The sequence below is a fragment of the Pteropus alecto genome, unplaced genomic scaffold (assembly GCF_000325575.1).
Source record: "Pteropus alecto unplaced genomic scaffold, ASM32557v1 scaffold101, whole genome shotgun sequence".
NCBI classification, from domain to species: domain Eukaryota; kingdom Metazoa; phylum Chordata; class Mammalia; order Chiroptera; family Pteropodidae; genus Pteropus; species Pteropus alecto.
The window spans coordinates 6541556-6561276 of record NW_006432945.1 but is presented as its reverse complement, the minus strand read 5'-3'; the positions used below and the strand labels follow the sequence as shown (position 1 = coordinate 6561276).

The window sequence follows — 19721 nt, the reverse complement described above, 5'->3', positions numbered from 1 at the left end:
GTGGGCACTGCTCTGGTATGTGAAACTATTACCTGTTGATTGCTTTGATGTAAATTAAGCTTCGTGTACTTCCCTGTCGCCAGGAAAGTAGGAGTCCCAAACATGTCAGAACTGGGTGTTCTAGCTCCTGCCTGCCTGCCTGGTCAGCATTCTTTTATGAACCTGAAGGACTCGATAATGTTCACTGAAAATTAAATCAAACCTTTCCTCACATAATTACATTACCGTACTTGATCGAGTCCATTAGAATATCTAGGAGTGCTTTCCTGCAGCCACTAAGGATTTTTAACTAAAGGATCCGTTTTTTAAAAAATCCATTTTTGGCTAGTATTAGAAATTAGTCTCTTGTTGAATCTGTTGCACTGAGATTCAATGGCATATTGGTTGCCCAACAGGACTTAATGCATCCAAAATAAATAAAATTTTAGCTGAAGATATGGACTTCCTCATTTATGATTCCATAATTTTAAAAACGGGTAGTGTTTTTCTTGACAGAAAACACCCGTGTAGTGGGCAGGAAATATCTTGTTTGACAGAATACTTCAGATTTGGGATTTTTTGTTTGTTTGCTTATGAAAGCAACTTATGTTCCGTGTAGCAAACTTGGAAACCATATAAAAGTATAAAGAACAACAAAATCAGCAAAATTCTAACAACCTCATTTTTAAAATTTGGTATATTTCTTTTGTCTCCTTTATTTTTCTCTCCTCCTTTCACTATTCTTTTTTATTCTTGTGTTTCAAACGCAGGTTTGAAATAAAATATGGGATATTTTATTTTATATTTCACTTTTCCCCCACACATACATCATAAGTATTCAACATTATTCCAAAACAGTATTTAAAATTTTACATAGAAGCCATTATTTATTCGATTATCTTTTATTGGACATTAAAGAATTTTTCCCCTTAAAAGAGAATATTTGATTATATATAATAATTTCTAGGTAACAATGTATTCTTTTCTTGAGACATACTATTTTATAGAAAAAAAGTAGTTCATTTTCTCCCTACAATCAACAACATATATATAAGGCAAACATGAGAAGCAAGAGCGAAAGACTAGGCAAGATATTTTTAAAATGCTCTTAGAAATTGAAGGTAACAAGTGTAAATGATGTTTGATGCGAATTTCGTACCTGTACATATTCGTAGGTATTTTGTTGTTGTCGTTCTTATCACCTCGATTGACTACCAGTTTGACGTTGCCTCAATTTACTACCGATTTCTGGCAATGGTGCTTATTTTTATGACCGAAGTTAGTCGTGAACTTCCCAGGCGCCATCTCTTGACTTTGTGGTTTCAGCGAGAGCCAAGTCAGGTCCATTGAGCAGTTCACATGACTAAATGCCAGAAGATAGAACCAAAGTGAAATATCCTGTTCTGGAAAAATAAACCACCCGAAGGACCTGCATGTCTCTCCTTATTTCTTTTTATTTCTAAATTAAGAACTAAAATTGAAACAAGAAGCAGCGTTTTCAATTTAGAATTAAAACAGTCCAGACGTCTAGAAAGAAGTAATTAAATTACCTAGGTTCATAGTGAAGTCAAGTGTGTTATTATGTTTTTATTGCTTTACTAATATGCTACTATTTCTGTGTTTTTGTTTTTGTTTTTTTCTTTCTTTCATATGTATCTGAACACTTTGGAGCTAACAGCAAGTGGGCTGTTTGTTCATCCATTTGTTTGTTTAAATAGCTGTCAGCAGCATTTTATGGGTGAACTGACAACATCTTTGATAGAAATGGAATTAGGTGCAAAAATATTCTGTCCTTACCGTGAGGCTTAGATGATAGTAATGTCATTAACTCCTGTGTCTCGAGCGCTGGGTTTTATGTTTCCGTTCATTAACTCCCCTAAACTTGGGGAAGGTCTGTTCTAAAGATGAGGAATCTGAAGCCAGAGGAGTTTAAGTAAGTGGCCCAGGCTCTTGCAGCCAGCGAGTCGCGGAGCCGAATTGGAGCACCGCGTGTCTGCTTCAGACTCCACGTGCAACCACCAGGCTTCGCGCCCCAGTTGAGTCTTTCACTAAAGCTCTGTGGCTTTGTTTGCACCGTACTTACCTCAAACAGACTTGTTGTGGTTTCTTTTTGTCCTGCTAAGTCATAGGCTTTTTAGGCTCAAGGGTTGAAAAATGGAGAATGCTCAATAAAATGCACCCTCTCTGCAAGCCACACAGTGCTTTCCAGTAGAAACTGTGCTGGTGGTGGGCTGGGCTCCGGCAGGACCCCACGGCGGGTGGGCACGTGTGCCCAGAGGAAGCACAGCGAGGCTGTAAAGACTTCGGTGTTTCCCTGGGGAAGGAGCTTCCCTTTATTTAACATCTGCTCTGTACACTGGTTCGCATACCTTGTCCCATTCAGTTCAAGCCGATCTGTCAGAATCTTCCGTATAAGGAAACTGAAGCTGAGAGATGTTAAATAAGTTGTTATAGCTAGTAGGCAGCAAAGCCAGAATTGGTATTCCTGTTTGTTTTTTACATAGCTTATGTTTTTTCAAACTTTTTTATTCCATCAAAGCAATAGATCTGTTTTCTAAAAAAAAAAAAAGAAAGCAAAAGAAAAACTAAAATAGTACAGAAAACTTTCTGAGTCCATTCTAAAGTTAACTCTTACTTGTATATGTGGCCAAAGATAGAAGAAGAAATAAGTGGAACATTAATATAACCGTAGGTTAATGTATCCTCGAGAAAAACTGTGAGCAGAATTTTATTATCATTATTCTGTTAGATCTTAACACAACAGGAAAGAGAAATAAGAAATAGTTCACAGCATTATTCAGATTTAATAGATACTTACTGAGCATTTAATATGTATTAGCAACTATGCTAGCTGTTTACACAGGTATTAGACACACAGAAACTCTTAGGAGAGGTATTTCCAAGTCAGTTTTATACATAGAGGCACTGAAGCTTTGAGAGCTAAGTAACCTGTCCAGTTTCATACCACTATTGTAGAACTGCTGTAAAAACAAGATCTTGACTTGAAATACAGTGCTCTTCTACTGGATCTTTCTTCCTTTAATGCCAGCTTTAGAGGACATCCATTAAGAATTGTTAATAAAACTTTATTCTGAAATAGGGAAGATTTGTGCAGTGCTTTCTTTGTTTTGAATGGCAAGAAAAGTGTGGTAGCAATGGCTCATTTCTGTCTCTAACTGTGTTTGAAATATGGGATGTTTGGCATTTTCTTACATGTAGCAAGTTTAGAATGTTCATGAAATAATTGTGTTGGTTCTGCCCAAGCATTTGTAATCTTACGCTCAACTTTTTTGTCACTTGAGTTTTCGCCTGTTTGTTATTTATGTTAGATTAATTCAACGTTTATATTTTAGGTAGGGGTGTGTCAGCAGTCTTAATCTTCGTCAAATCCATTGGCAGGCACATTTATAGTGGTGTTTGGTCAGTTGCTTAGGGGACAAAACCAAACAGCATATTGGTTGTGTTATGTTGGGCTTTGTGGTTTTACAGTTTAGGAAGTCCAGTCCTTGTTCAATAACATGCAACCATTTCTTTTCTAAATTTTTTCTACTATATGTAACCAGTGGTTTAAAAAAGTATTTGGAGGAGACTAAAGAAATTTAGATTCCAAAACAAAGCGATGATGCCAGAATCTAATCAATCAGGAATTCTTTTGTTTCTATAACAATTAAACATTTAAAATTTACCTTTGGAGAATAAGAACTTATTTGAGTGTAGTTTGGAGTAAAGAATGTGGGTTTTAGAGTTAGATAGATCCAGGTTGAAATCTGGGCTCTGCTATTTCTTTGTAAAATGAAGATAATAATACCCAACTTGCAGGGCTGTTTTGATGAGTACACAATAAAATAAATGTATGTATATGTACAGTGCCAGACGGAAAGCAGATGGCTATGATTATTTCTTAGTACTTCCAGCTCAATTCCTAAACATATAAAACATGTGGATTTTGAGACTGTTCAATTGTTAAGACTAAAAATTAAAGAAGTTAGGATAGGACCTCTGATTTGAATGTGGTAATGTCACATTATCCCACCCTTTTCCCAGAAATTATCCAAAACAACAGGTAATGAGAAACAAAAATGTAAACATCCATTTTTAGTGAAACTAGGAGACTGCTAAAACCCCAGATCCCCGCTCCCCAAATTCTTCCCAAAGCTGTAGAGATTGTACAGTAGGATGTAGAAATGGACAAGAGTGGAGACAGAATGCAGCCACTGCTCTAAAAGAGGACTTTTTTAAGACAGAGGGACACACACTGAGTGCAATGTCCGAACTCCCTTTTATAACAGGACAAGTCGGTTGTACCAGTAGAGGTACAGCAGGCTTTCTCAGACCCTGTATGGTTCTCAGTGAAAGTGATGGGCTAACAACACAAAACACAGGCCATACTTTCAGCAAACAGCCAGGCTCTGTTGCAGTGGAGAAGAGAGTATTTGAGTGAAGAAAACCACTGCAGCTGCTATGTCCATTGGCTGAAGGAATGTAAATGGAAAATAAACATACACACAAAATACTTGATCATGAGAAAAAGTGCTATTATCCAGGGTCATGTCCCTGGACATTTCCTCACGTGAACCTCCAGCAAACAGCCGGTACAGGAAAAAACATCAGTTTCAATACTGTGATACAAAAAAGAACCAGCCCAAGATCTTTCAAAAAGAAAAAATTAAGGAAAAAAATGAGGAAATGAAGAGAAAAACCAAAAGCTAGGTAAGGAAGCTTATGGGAAAAAAAAAAATATGGCCGTGAAAGACACAAAAATGGTTATTGGGTATTGTGGCATAAATTTCAAAAGAAAGCAAAACAAAACCTTAAATAAATTTCTCCATGAAGGTTTATTGTAAATGAAAAATACAAGAACTCAGAAATGGTAGGTGAACAGTGGAAAGGTCAAGAAATAGAAGAGAAAAATAAAACCATCACAGAAATAAAAGTAAAGTTGTCAGGAAAATAAGAAAGAATAAACATTGCCAAAAACAGAGTGAAGATCTAGAGGAAGGATGTGAAAAAAGTGAACAAGATGAAACAGAAATTTTAAAAGTGTTTAAAAGGATCAGAGAGAAAATGTTACCTGTAAGAAGACAGGCAAAGGAAATCAAACATGCACATTAATGCTAATAAATAAAATGGAAACTATGTGACAAAGTAAATATTTAAATATATAAATTAAGTGAACTCTCATCAATTAAAGAGAACTCGAGTTTACATGTTGAAAACCCAATGGAAATTGCCTCAGAGCCATCAACATAAAAACCTACCCAACTTAAATTGCTTAACATCAGAGAGAATGAAAGACTCCTTTGGGTGGCCAATAAAGAAGTCACTTGTAGAAGAAAATGATTAACATGACCTTAAACTACTCTATAACACATTCAATGATAGAAGATAGTAGAATGTGACCCAAGAATTTTATAACCAGCAAAAATGTCGTTAAAGTACAAAAGCAATAGCAAACAATTTTGAACATGCACAACTCAGCTATTATTGTTCCCATGAGACATCTTCAGGAATTTTTTTTACAAGATGAACTATGGTCATTCAAGAGATATCTTTGAAAACTACAGCATAAATACCAGTTATGAGCACTGGATCCATGTAACTCATTGACTAAGAGTAAAACAAATATGTGGATTAGGACAACAGATCAGACAGTAACATTAGTTGTGCTGACAGTAGAAATAATTAACCTTACAAAAGTGGGACAATAGAGGGAAAGAAAATGGCAGGTAAAATAAGTACATTGATTTCAAACTTATATTAAAAGCAAGCTAGGGTCATGATCTTGATGATGTAAGGCTAGGTTTACTTTAAGTCAGGTAATCCTGAAATAAGTCAAATAGAACACTTTAAATGTTAAAACAAAATAACTCTTTGTAAATATTGAAACATTCACAGTGAAAACATAACAGTGAAATATGTCTCTGTACCATTCGTAAAACAAAGCAATATTAACTGAAGAAACAGAAGCATTTTAGAGGGAGGAGCCTTAATTTTCTTCCAAAGTTGATGACAAATCAAGTCGACAAAAATACATAAATCTATAAGACCCAGTTAACATAATAAGATGGATCTAATTAATATATAAAAGCTATGTTTCCTAAAAACAGAGAATGCATCTTCTTCTCAAATGACCATGGAATATGAACAAAAACCAAGCATTTACAGTACCACAAGGAAAACTGCACTAATCACAATGCAGTAAAACTAGAAAGTAATAATAGAAAAAATTTAAAACAATAATTCATCAAGTTAAAAAAATCTTTCTCACAGGGTCATGGAAAGAGGAAATCAAAACTAAAGTTGTTAAAGTCTGGAAAACAGTAACAGCATATCAGAACCTATGGTCTATAGGTAAAACAACTTCTAGAAGAAAATTTATATATTTACTATTTTGAGTAGTAAATTAGGAAGCTAGAAGAAAACAACATCAATCTATGCAAAGCAGAATGAGATAAATAAAAACCATAAAAGCAGAAATAAATGAATTAGATAAGGGATAAATAGAAGTATTTCTATCTGGTAAGTCAATGATATTTAAACTGTTCCAGAGAACAAGAAAAGGAAATGTAACATTTTCAATTTAAATTGACATCAAAATTTAATAAAGATTGCACTTAAATGAAAACTTTAGATCATTCATATTCATGTTCATTCAAGTAACTATGCAAAAATCTTAAATAAAATGTTGACAAACAGAATCTAGCAGACATCTCGATTAAGGAGGTTTATTTCAGAGACATAATGATTCAATAAAAGGAAATCTATTAACATTACATTTAGGAGAAAAGTACATGATTTTATTAATACATCTGAGATAGGCAACAAAATTTAATATTTACACTTAACCACAAACAGAAATCCCTCTAATATAATTGAGAGTAGATAGATGTTTTCTTAACCTGATAAAATATATTTATTTCAGTCCCAAATTCAGTAATGGGGGAACATTAGAAGCATTCTTGCTAATTTCAGAAACAAATAGTGAAGTTCATTATCACCATTATTATTTAACATTGTTCTGGAGTACTAACCAATTCACTTAGACAAGAGAAGGAACTTAGAGATATAAAAATCAGAAAATATTTACATCTTATATAATTGTATACTCAGGAAATCAAAAGAATCAGCTGAAAATTTTTACAAAGAGAAAAAAACACTATATATATATATGCCTTACTGCTAAATTGTACACCCAAAACGTACTGGATTTTGTTAACCAATGTCACCATAATAAAAAAAGAAAAGAATAAAAGAAAAAAAAAAAAAAGGAAAAACATTCCAGATAGCCGTGAAAGAAAAGATTATTATATAAAATCAATAACTTCTGTATAAAGAGTTACAGCCATTTAGAAGATATAATGGGAGGGGAAAAAAAATAAAAAACAGTTTTCAACATCAAAAAATATATGTAAAATAGCAATAGGCTTAACAAGAAATATGTGGACTTCTACATGGAAATAAAAACTTTAAAAGGCTTCTAATGTTACCGAAAGAATACTGTAATAATTGGAATAATACACCATGGAAAGTCTCAGCATCTTGTCAGTTTCTCCTAATTCACTCTATAAATTTATGTGACATCCACAGAAATACCTATAGGATATATATTTTTGGACCTAGATGGGCTAATCTAAAGTTGATATGGAAAAATATACTAGCTCAAAGAGCCAGGAAAATTCAGCTGAAAGAAGGTAATGATGTGGAATTAGCCCCACCGGAGGTTAAAACATATTAAGCCTGGATTATTAAGACAATTTGGTTCTAGGGCATGAAGGGAAAGATTAATGGAAAAGAATATAGAATACGTATGCGCGTTGTAGTGGCATGTAATATCAATGGGGAAAAATGGATTTTTCAGTAAGTAATGATGAGCCAATGGGGTAGCCATCTGGAAAAAGTAGATTCATACCTTATGGTTTACACCAGCAGAAACTTCCAGTGGGTCATAGATGTAAAACATAAACTATAAAGGTACTAGAAGACACCATGAGACACTTATGTATAACTTCAGCATTAAGAAAGCTATTTCAACTATGATAAAATACCAGGAACCATAAGGAAAAGAGTAATAAATTTTACTTACTGTATAGGAGGCATGGCGTAATAAGACTATACCTTACTAATACCTTTTTGAGATGGAAATTTAAATTCATTAAATTATCTTAAGTAGAGATAAGCAATAGAAAAGTTGTTTTTTTTTTTTAACTCTCAGAGAAAAGTTGTTCTTTGTATTATAGGAGATACTTATTTTACGTAGCATAACGTCTTTGACATTGTCATGAAAGTTACTGGCAGAAGCAACGTGTTCTCATTCAGCTCCCTGGTTGACTGTGGCGTGGGTATGATTACTATCCTCATTTTATAGATGAGGAAACTAAAAGTCATTGGGATTAAGAAATTTGACAAAAATTAAAAACAAAGGAAAACAAAAAACATGTGGCAGAGCCTTGATTCTAATTCAAGTAGTTTTGATTCCAGTGTCCGAGCTCTTAACCAAAACAATAGACCGCCACTTCGGTCAGACATTTAGTAAATGTGGGCCATGTTAGTGAACAGTTCCACATCAAATGCCACTTTTCATCTGTGCTCTGTAGATTTTCAGGTGGGGTCTGGACCAGCACCAACCTAAGCACTATGAATCAGTTTGGTTGAGAACTTCACTTGGACATATCTCCCTTTCAGTGTCTATGCTGTTATTAATGGATGCCTGTAAAACACATGTTAATTATTGCATTTTGATTTGAGTACAGATTGTACAACAAAGAAAGAACCCCCCGCCTTTCGGAGTTCAGGTTTTAAAGAGAAAGCTTGATATTATCAGTTAACAGGAATGTTCTTCAGAGTGAAGTAGAGAAGCAGGGGAACTTAGAACAGAGGTTTTGAAACCCCGTTTAAAAAGAGGACTGATTACTCTGATACCAGAGAGGTGCCTGGAATGTCTCTTGTTCCTCTGCTGTAGTTTATAGAAAGCTTTGGATATGTGCCATAGCCCGTTGGTGACTGTGGGGACACACGTGCCTCTCCTTGCAAGTGCAGCTGTGCTTTGCTGACATGGGAAGAGAGGGAGCGAGGTGGCTTCTGTGTGGATGCTTTCCCATTACCAGGTATGGGTTTGAGGTGTAGGTTTGTCTTGGGTTGAAAATGCCTTTGGCGAAGATTGACGATGGAACAAAGTAATTAACTACATTGACCGTAAAGAGCCCATAGTAACTTCCAAATCTAGGATGCTTTTAATGACCGACTGAGGTGAATACTCTGAACTTCTTCATATTAGGAGAAGTATTTAAATTTAAAATGAATACTCATTTAAATGAAGATTCAGTTTTAAGTTCAACATTTCCAGTTATACTGGATGTTTCTTATTTCCAGTTATACTGGATGTTTCATATTTCCAGTGTTTTTTCTGTGAACAGAAAAAAAGCAAGACAGATCCACATGTGTATATGAACAGACACACAACATTGCAAGAGTGTGTAGAGAAAATAAAAATGTGTAATAAGCAGAAGGGAACCCAAATGTGACTGTGATTAAATTTCAGAGTTATAAGCCTGAAGAGTGTTTTATTTCATTCAAAGGATTCTTTGTATATTCAATATATAACAGTAGGAAGATGGCATTGCCAAGAATTGTGCACTTAAAAGAAAGATGAAAACTTGAAGTGAGAAGATTGAAAAAGAATACTATATCCAGATAATAACGGTTCTGATTAGATTTTAAATACTTAAAATATTTCACTTCACCCCATTAACAGATAATGTGTCAAATCAGTGCTTTCCTTGTTATCCTACCTTAATGCTGAGGAATATTTCTGTGTTTTTCCCCCAGTGGCCATTATAAATCAATTAAGAACCACACCCAGCCAAAATTCATGAACGCACCCCCAAGCGTGCATGTGATCAAGTGAAATTCTTCCTTTTTTTCTTAAAGTAAAAGTATGATCATTTGAAAATTTTGAAGAAAGAAAAAAATACTTATTGTTCTACCTTCTAAATATCAATTTTTACTCTGGCGTGACCTTTTAGAATTTGTCCTTCTACATATCTGTCTTTGTAGATAGTTGCAATCAAAGTGTATTCACAGTTCTGCTTTGCCTTTTTATTTAATGTTATACTATAAACATTTACTTGTGTTACTACATGGAACAATAGTTTAATTGCCTACTATTTAGATAATTATGTTTCTTACTATGTATCTATTTTGACATTATTTATTGCTATCTTAGTAATGTCAATGTCTTTATTTTCAGTGAATCATAACAAAGAAGAAAAGGACTTTGTCACAACATACTTTTAAGACTTACCTATAATACACATTACTATGGTAAACTCACAAAAGTGGCAACCATTTAAGGTCTTACCAAGGGTACAGATATTCCAGGTTTATTATGACACTGGTTTGAATAATATTCTTAAAAAAATTGTGTTCTTTCTTATAAGATACTTCAAATTTGCTGTAGTTTACATCTCTTTCATTATAACTAAATATGAACATTTGCTTCTGGTCCTATTTCTTTGCTGTCCTTTTGATGATTTTTCCTTTTATATAGTGATTGGTCATTTTTTTTTTTTTTTTGGTTTAAATTGAATGATCTCTTCAGATAGTAGAGATTTTAATCTATTTTAATTGGTGACATAAATATTGACAAATCTGTGTACATATATATATTTTAATTTTAGTTTTCATTTGATTTTTATTTATTTATGCCTGTCAGTTTTTTTCCTTGTGATGTCTTCTATTACTTTGAAAGAAGGATGTTATTCCTCTATATATTGGATATATATTATAATTTAGATTCAGCTAAAGTAATGGTAATGGTTACATTGAACTATTTAATCCTTTTTGAGCCTATTTCACTGTAAAATATGAATTGAAGTTAAATATTTTAAAATAAATAATCCTGTTTTACGTACCTTGTCTTTAGATACTACTTTGTATATAGATTATTAATTCTTTTCTAGTTATTACTAATTAATATATCTATTTGTGTATTGGCACTTCTTTACTCTTAGTTATTGGTGCTTATGAAGTCCTTTATTGTCCTGTCAGTTTTTGTTGATCTAAGTTGCTTATGTGCTATTCAAAATAAATTTAAGAATATTGTTGCTAAGTATTCTAAAACACACATAAGCAAAAAAGTTCTTTTTGAGATTTTTAATTTGTTAAATCTAAAATTAACTTGCTAGAATATACATATTTTCATATTTAGCTTTCTTTTATATATCCATGGTCTGTTTTCATTAAAAAAATTCATGTTTTTCAATAAGGAGTACTCCTTATTTCAGCATCATGATAAACCTGGAACATTGATGCTGTTGCTGAGATTATAAGTGAGTGGTTCCTTCTTCAACCTTTCTAAATCTGGTTTGCGTGTCTCCTCTGGCCAGCTGGAGGCACCATCTGGCATCAGCCATGAAGTAGGAATTGTATAATTTGAGTGAATTTTCATGAGTTAAATGCTCTGATATTTGCATTTAAAACTGGCATTGCGCCAAACAAAGATAGATGATAAAATTCATGCTGATACTTTAAGCCATGGGGTTGCAAGGAGGGAAAGATCTCTCAGGCATGGTGCCTGTGAGGGAGCGCCCATGGGCTCCACAATACCCGTGGGCCAAGTGCAGACCCCTGGTGGCCCTGAGGTACCTCTTCAGGATGCGTCTATGCAGGGCCTCTGTCCAGATGGCTGCTGGATTACCCCCGCTGCTGGGCACGGGACCAAAGTGGGCTCTGGTGAAGCTGAGCCAGACGTTTCCTCTTCCCATGGCCCTGCTGCCTTAACTTTTGGCAGATAGGCAAACCCCGGGGGCCTTTACATTTCAGTTCTGGTGATTGGTCTCTGGATCGGGAGTGCAGGAAAGGCTTGCCCCGGCTGCGGCCAGCGCTCGAGCTTTCTCATCCTAGCACTCCCCATCCACACATCCAGGTCCCTGCTGGGGCGGATGGTGGATGGTGACAACCAGAAGAATCAGAAATGGGTCTGCTGGGTAGGACCTGGGCATCTGAGAGTGGGAGAGCAGGTGGTGGAGAACCTGTCCCCAGAAGGTGGTGAGAGGCAGGACCACGCATGAGCCAAGCCGCCAAGCCTGGCGTGCATGTCTCACCATGTGGAATTTCACTTACAAAACACAAATGCAAAGATAAAAATATTTCAAGACAGTGGCTGAAAAGCATTAAGTCCTAGGGTGAGGGCGCTTTTGAGAGAGAGCAGGGCCTTCTACAACTGCATTGGTCATTAAATCCATGCCGCCAGCCCTTTAATTTGTAAGACACACTCAGATAGTTCTGACTCTTATACTCAGGGATGCCTCTCTTTAAATGTATTTGCTTGGCTTGCGCTTTCTCCTTCCAACTTGAACTAACCTTAAGGATATAGTGCCTGTTTGTCGAATGAACAAATGCAAGAATTTAGAGAAAAGCATACACATGTTAATACATGTGTACAGGCACATGAAAGCATCTATCATATTTTTAGCAATGTCTCTGATTCCTGTAGTTTTGCAAATAAAGTGTTTTCTTCGTAAATATGATTTTGGATCACTGAATTATATGTTTCCTGAAAACGTGATCAAAGGACTGCATACATTTGTTTAGCTGTGGAAACAATCAGGGCTGAAGTCTAGTCTGTTCTAACGTGTGGACATTTCAACAACGTTGATGATTCTGTTCTAAGGACTTGTAAACATATTTTTTTCTTCTTCAACAGCATTTTACCTCTCTTATAATTTTCTCTCCTTTAAACCTCACCGATACCTGGATTTATTTAGGATTGTTAAGATCATTAATACTAAAGAATTGTCTATGAGAAAAATTAAAACTTTGAAATAAATGCTAATATTTTAAATTTAAAATTTAAAACACATTTTTATAAGAATATCATTATTTAAGTTTTAAAAATTTCTCGTACATCATATTAATTTTCTTCTTTACTTTCAGAATACTTTGATCGCATCGGAGAGATTGTCAATGAAACTTTATTAAATAGCATGACTTAAAATATCATATTTTCTTATCTCTCTGAGTCAGCCTTACCAATGCGTGGATATATTTTGATGTTAAAATGCCATTTTGTAATTAAGATTACAGGTAAAATGGCGAGTCTGAACTTTGTTGGCCATCGAAAATCCCACGGCTGTTTTTGCAAGAGCATTCGCTGCAGCCCTGGCCAGGGTCCAGTCTAAGCAATAACATCCTACTCGATATACCTCAGATCCTGTGGCAGTTGTTAAGGCATTCTTCTTTGCTTCCTGTTCTAAACAGCTGTGTAACATTGCTGAATTCATGTTCATGATTTTTCTATATCCTGTTCAGCAGTCCAACTGGAATGACTTGCATTATACATATATTGTCTGTAATTCCGTTAAATGCATATGTTTACAGTTATCATACAACTCATTGTTAAGTGAATAATCTCTTTGTATAGTGGAGCAGAATGCTTTTTAATCAATATTAGCTAACATTGCTATGCATGAATTCATTGACCTGGATTTTATAAAACACACCAAATTCATCACTTCACGTCAAAACAATCATTAAGGGCCTTTAAGTGGTCTTCAAAATTACCTGTTTAATGTGAGCAAGAATGTAGTTAATTAAATGAGTCCTGAAATGTATTTGGCATCAGCTCAGCTCAAAATCAGGAAACAGTTCTGTTTTTGTGGTTTAGATGCAGATCATTGAAAAATGGTGCTGGACAGCAACATTATAATTGAATGAGGATAGAGAAATCTGGAAAGAGTATATTGTAGATTAAATTGAAAACAGTAAAAGTAAATATAGTTATTAACCTGATTTTCTGTAGCATCCCAAAGCAGGAAATACAATTTACTAATTTTTATGTTGATAACTTTAACGTTTTCAAAACATTACATAATATTTTGAATATGTATATTTATACTAGCAGCTTCATACGTAAGAGACATTATAATTAATTTGTGTCTAATTGAGAGTAGGATTTTTAGAGAGCAGAACATGTTATGTTGAACGTCAGCTCACTGAATGGATTTTGAGCAGGCCGTGTCCCAGTACCTGGAATTTCTTTGCTCTGATCTCACCCTCTGCCGACCTGCTGTTCTCTTCAGGTCCCAGCTCAGAGGTCATCTCCTCACTGATACCTTCATTGTGTGTTTTCCTAGAGCTCGGGGGGTGTCTCTGTCTTCTCTTGACACTGAGAAAATTTGCTGTTCCTCTGTATCGGTATTACTTGGCTCTTCTCAGATACTAGATTACATTTTTTAACTTTTCATAGCTTGGTATTTTTAAAGTTTTCCACTGTATTTAAATTTTCATTACGGCAGGCCCTGTTATTTTTATATGTCTTCGATTCTTCTATAATATTTTGCTAATATTGATTACTTAATAGTGTGGCATAGGGGTTCTCATTTTAACTTTTCACATTTTTATGTGTAACTATAAATATAAGGCCAAGAACAAATATTTAAAAATAAAAAAGAAATTCTGAGCACTGTTATCAAATCATGCACAGGCAGTGCTTAGACCCCAGCAAGCAGTAGTAAATATTTTTCTTATTATCAAGGAACCACTCTGAGTGAAGAAAAACTATAAGGACCAGAAATCTGTTAGTGGAAAGGAAAAAGGAAGTGAAGAACTGGATATCAATCTTGCCAAGTGAAGCAGTGAAAGAAACTACTACATTGTGCATTTCTTTCCATTATTTTCTCAAATACAATCCAGCAACTCAGATTAAGAGAACAATGGCTGAGATGCTGGCAATAAGTTCAAGCCATCTGATAAATCACTAGGAAACGGACAATAACAAAATTAATGAAAAGAGGAAAGACTTCCTTAGAGTTTCAGATAATGCTATTTTATTAAAATCAAAAGTGATCCTCCAAGGCATGACATATTTCGTACATTTGTCATAATACATGTTACCTTAATGTTTCTTTTGCTTTTTAAGATATTAAAATATGCTATATGTGGAAAGTTGTACCAGTTGATTATCTGCATCAATAACTTGACTACTAAAGTAGAAATACTTGCAGATATAGTTATAGGTAAGAACAGTAGTTTGATAGAGTACGAGAATGCCTGGTAAACTTGATATACAGAATTTAAAAATAAGTTAGCATTAATAAATAACATTCGATTTCTCTAATTTGAAATCCTAAATTTTCATCTCCTTTTTGAAATCTCAATTCTTTCTGAAAAAAAAATTCTTTATATGAAATAGTGCTCCCACACTACCTTTTCCTTTCTTCTATTTCTGCACTTAACTGCATCGTATCGTAATTACATATTTACAGTTTTATCTTCTCTACCAGACCATCCGGACTTTAAGGGCAGGGTCTATGTTTTGTTCAACCTTATGTTACCAGTGGCAACCACAGTATACTAGATGCTCAATATATATTTGTTAAATAGATTTGAGAAGGAATTTTCCAGTAGCTTTCTTTATGTGTTTAATTATAATATCTACTAGGCAAGAAGGATTTTTTTTTTTTTTGGTCTATTAGAATATCCAGGCATTTGACAATAAAGAATTTTAGATGTTCTTTTCATTAAATTAGGCACTCTGAACATGCCATGGTCCAGGGGAAAGGAGGAGAAAGTTAGTAGCGATATAATCATTGACAGAATGGAGATCTTGGAAAACAGGAAGTGTTAGCTACGTAGCTTACTCAGTGTAGAAATGTTTTCAGATATCTTAACCTCTTTCTTCACCGCCAGAGTTTTTCAATCTCATCTTCTCTGGACCTCACATTTTCTTGTCTGTAGAAAAGAGGGATGAACAAAATGATCTTTCATGCTTCTGCTGGCTTGATGATTCTGTTTGGATTTTGATGTGCGTGTGTGTGTGTGTGTGTGTGTGTTTATATAAACAACTAGGTAAAATTAATTGAATAAAGTGGAGATGATCTCTGAATTCTGTTAAATGTTATGCACCTTTATTCTTCCCATGGTTTTGTTATACAAATATTATCAAAACAACATTAAAGCAAATTGGAGAAATGGCCAAACATTCAAGAGGATAGGACTTAAATCAGGCTCTAAAGACTGAGAGGTGTAGGGGCCAGCAAAAGCCAGTGGGGATGGCCACGGGGGCGGTGAGGAAGCACAGTAGCTTCATGCTACATAAGGGGTGTTGATGAAGTTTGAAGATTGGATTAATAGAAGAGAAAGCCTGGGATGCCTTGGCGAATTCTCATTTAATTCTATAACCAACAGAGGACCATGTTCAGGCAGGAGGAGAGGACAGAGTTTTACCTGCTGCATGTCATCAAAGGCTTGGCAGGGGATGAAACCAACACTAGCAACAAGGAAGAGAAGAGGAAATTGCTCATAACACAACTGGCACAGGGCTCTGTTAAGTGAAAAGAAAGACTGGGATGGAAGCAAGCTGTGAAAGGAGGGGGCTCGATTTTGCCAAATAGTCATATCACTCAATTCCAAGGAGCTGGAAAGGATACTTACAGCTGGGAGGGATATGGCAGCTCAGCAAGCCCTTACCTCTCCTAAGTGTTTCTCATAACTGATAAAAGATTTATCTCAGCTGTCCAGTATGGTTTGCAAAAATGTTTATTAATGAGCTGCAAGAGAGATTTCCTATCTTTGTTGAAAACAGGTGGATATTTGAGTCTCTGGAAAAACGAAATGAAGGCTAGTCGATTCTCTTATTTTAATAGCATTCCTTGCTGTCTACCTTCAAGAACAGGCACAGATCCAAGGCTATTTTTAAAAATTATTACTAATGGGAATGTTCTTTCATGTATGCATTTTTGATTCCTATGTAATTATTTTTTTCTTGCATTTTTTGTAGTCCTTTCTTCTGCTTGAGTTTTAAATTCTAGAATTATTTCAGTATCATGCTATGTAGGAACATAGAAGCTTGGCTCGACAATAGTGCTGACAATTTATATGTCAGTGTAACTGCCTGGCATGTTCTTTGCTGTTTTACATTCCTTTGCAAAGTATGCCTTTGTTTAGTCTTGAGGGAGTAGCCTTCGCCGATTTTCCATATACTTGGGACCTGACTTTTACACAGCTAATGACTGTTCTGCTTTGTATGGAATGTCGATGTTTGCATTTTCACACAGTTTCTCCAATTGCCTCTCCATTCCTTTTGCATAGTGCAAGGTGTCTATGAAGGATGAAGGATGGAGACATTTTTTCATGTTATTTCTAAGAAAAATTGCATGGGTAATGGCAGACAAATTGTGCTTCTTTTATTTCTAAAATCCTACAGACTGTTTTTTGTATCATATTTAGCACATTATACAAGGCCTGGCTAATTAATTATTATCCTATGAAATCATAAAGTCTTTTTCTTGCAGTCTTCCTTTGAAGCTAGAGAATGTCTTGTAAAAACTAAATGTTAAGTATTTTTATAATTTTGTACTGCAGTTGCACATTATAGTTTTGAATGCAGCCTGTATCTTCGTTAGCTAGAATAGAAAACTGCATTCATCCTGAGACTTTAAGATGGTATGTCTGTGCACATGATACTCAGATGAATTAATACTATTACTTAAATATATGGATATTTCCTGGGGAAAGTAGTTGATACCTGTAAAGGCCACTTGTCTACTTAAAAGGTTAATTAAAAAAAAAAAAAGATGATTGTAGATTAAAATGTTTACTGTAGACATGCTAAATTCTACAAAAAATATATTGCCAACTTAACCCACACTGGAATCTGGGCTCCTTGTCTCCACCTGACCTCTGCTTTTCCAGTGAATGTTGTGGCCCCAACCTATTCCCATTGGAAGAGTGGTTTGCACAGTACTTCAGGGCAGTTATGAGGGTAGAAGCAACGCCAGAGGTAATCATGGTGGTGAAAGCCAGCTCAGGAGAGTGGTGATAGCGGTGGACCTTAACCCCGGCCATGGGGCAGGAAGTGATAGGGCCTGGCTCCTGAACTTTCAACGTCCTCATATCTGTGCTTCTGCACGTTCTTAAAAACTCTGTGGGACAGGCAGTGAAGGTGATTTGTTTTCTCTTTGTTTAGTATTAAACTTTTTTTTTTGGAATGAATTTGGACTTACAGAAAAGTTGCAGACACACAATTTATTGTTGAGAAAACAGAATCATAGGATGAACAAGTGATTCATTTAGAGCCCAGCAACAAAGCAGATGTTCAGTAAATATGTACTGACTGGTGACGGTAAAAAGGGACTGAAACTGGGGTCTCCTGACCCTGTTTCTTGTGACATGTTTGATTACTCCGTTGCTGAAAATCCTCTTTTACGTATGCATAATTTACAGCAAATTGTAAGTTATTCTTTGTTGTTTTGCAGACTGTTATTAATAAATAACCACGTAGCACACAGTGAAAAGGTATTTGCAAACACAGCACATGAGAGTCTTTAATGCCCTTGGTTACTGTTTATTTACCTATGTCATTTTTATCTTCGCAGAAATTGGCCCAGTGACAATTACTACAGATCCCAAGAAATTTCAGTATGAACTCAGAGAACTATATGTTCAGGTGAGTGCTTGCTTTCAATTTTATTTCTTTTAGGGGAAAGGAAAATCATGAACTTTTGGCTGATTTTACTTATTCTTACATCTGAAAGAAGTAATTGTTGATTTTTCAACCCGATGCCACTTCGTTTTCTCACTTGAGTCCTGAATGAATTGAACAATGGATATAGGAGTGAGACAGATCAGGTTCAAAATATCTCACCTTCATTTATGCATTGTCAATGGCTGCTTTCATGGAACACTTGAGTAGTTGTGACAGAATGTTTGGCCCATCTGTTAAGGGTCATATAGTAAACATCTAGATGAGTTCCTCCACTGAGAATCATAAGCAAGAGTTAATTCTTCCCCTACAACAGGAATTAAGGTAATTTTGATATTTGGTGCTTTCAGTCAACTCTATAAAATTTTTGACTACAAGTATAATTTGATTGTTAGAGAAGAATAACATTGGTTTAAGTGTTATTCTGGAAACAGGACTTGGAGATATGGTCGAAATGTACCTTCTCGGCGCTGCTTTGAGATCATTATTCCCAAATCCATTCATTTAAAAAAATCTGCTACTTTGAGGCTGTTTCACTATACTGTCTTACATGGACGGTCTCTGCCGTAGTCATCGACAGACCTTTTGGCCACTCCCCATCACTTATCTAAGCTACTGGTACCTGGATCTTTGGCTTCCTTTCCCCCTCAGGGCAGCCATCGTTCTGGGGGACTGCAGCATTTATGGGAATAATCTGTCAGAACCTTCTCTCCTCGGTTCCTTGACCTGCTAGTCGTCTTCAGAGACCTTCTCTTCTCTCTGTCTCACTCTTCTATTCCCACACATGCCTTCTGGATGTCCTCAGCACCCCAGCCCATTCTGTCTCTCAGATCACTAATGCAAGCATATTAAGAGCCAACAACCACCATTGGCCCACCAAGCTCATTGGTGCAGTTCTTTGCACGATGGTGGTCTCTCCCCCCTCCTCAAGCGCTCCAGTTCGCTGACAGCTGCCCTGTCTCCCAGGCCATCACGTCTCTCTTTGTATCACTTTCCCTCAATCCGATTCAGAGTTCTGTTATTTCAAACACTTCCCTTTTCTTTTCTTGCCCATTGCTTTTCTGTTCAAAAGGCAAAACCTCATTCCTGCATGACCCCAGTGATGTGCATTATTCATGCCTGTCAGTGGTGTTGAAGTCTCAGAACATGGCAGGTTGATTCCACTGGAAATACGTAACCACCTGTCTCCGCTGGACTCTCGATGCTCCCGTGATCCTCCTATGTTTCTTTGGTTAATAAAATCTCCCATTACTCTCAATAC

At 35.6% G+C, this 19721-nt stretch overlaps 1 protein-coding gene across 2 annotated transcripts in view; it reads left to right on the top strand.

Annotated features, from left to right (window-relative positions):
* Positions 1–19721, top strand: part of HMCN1 (hemicentin 1) — a 375430-nt gene that overhangs the window by 62374 nt on the left and 293335 nt on the right. For both annotated transcript variants that reach the window (XM_025043935.1, XM_006907734.3), the window contains exon 2: positions 18354–18424. In XM_025043935.1, the coding sequence (XP_024899703.1) occupies positions 18354–18424 (71 nt within the window). The remainder of the gene's footprint in view (positions 1–18353; positions 18425–19721) is intronic.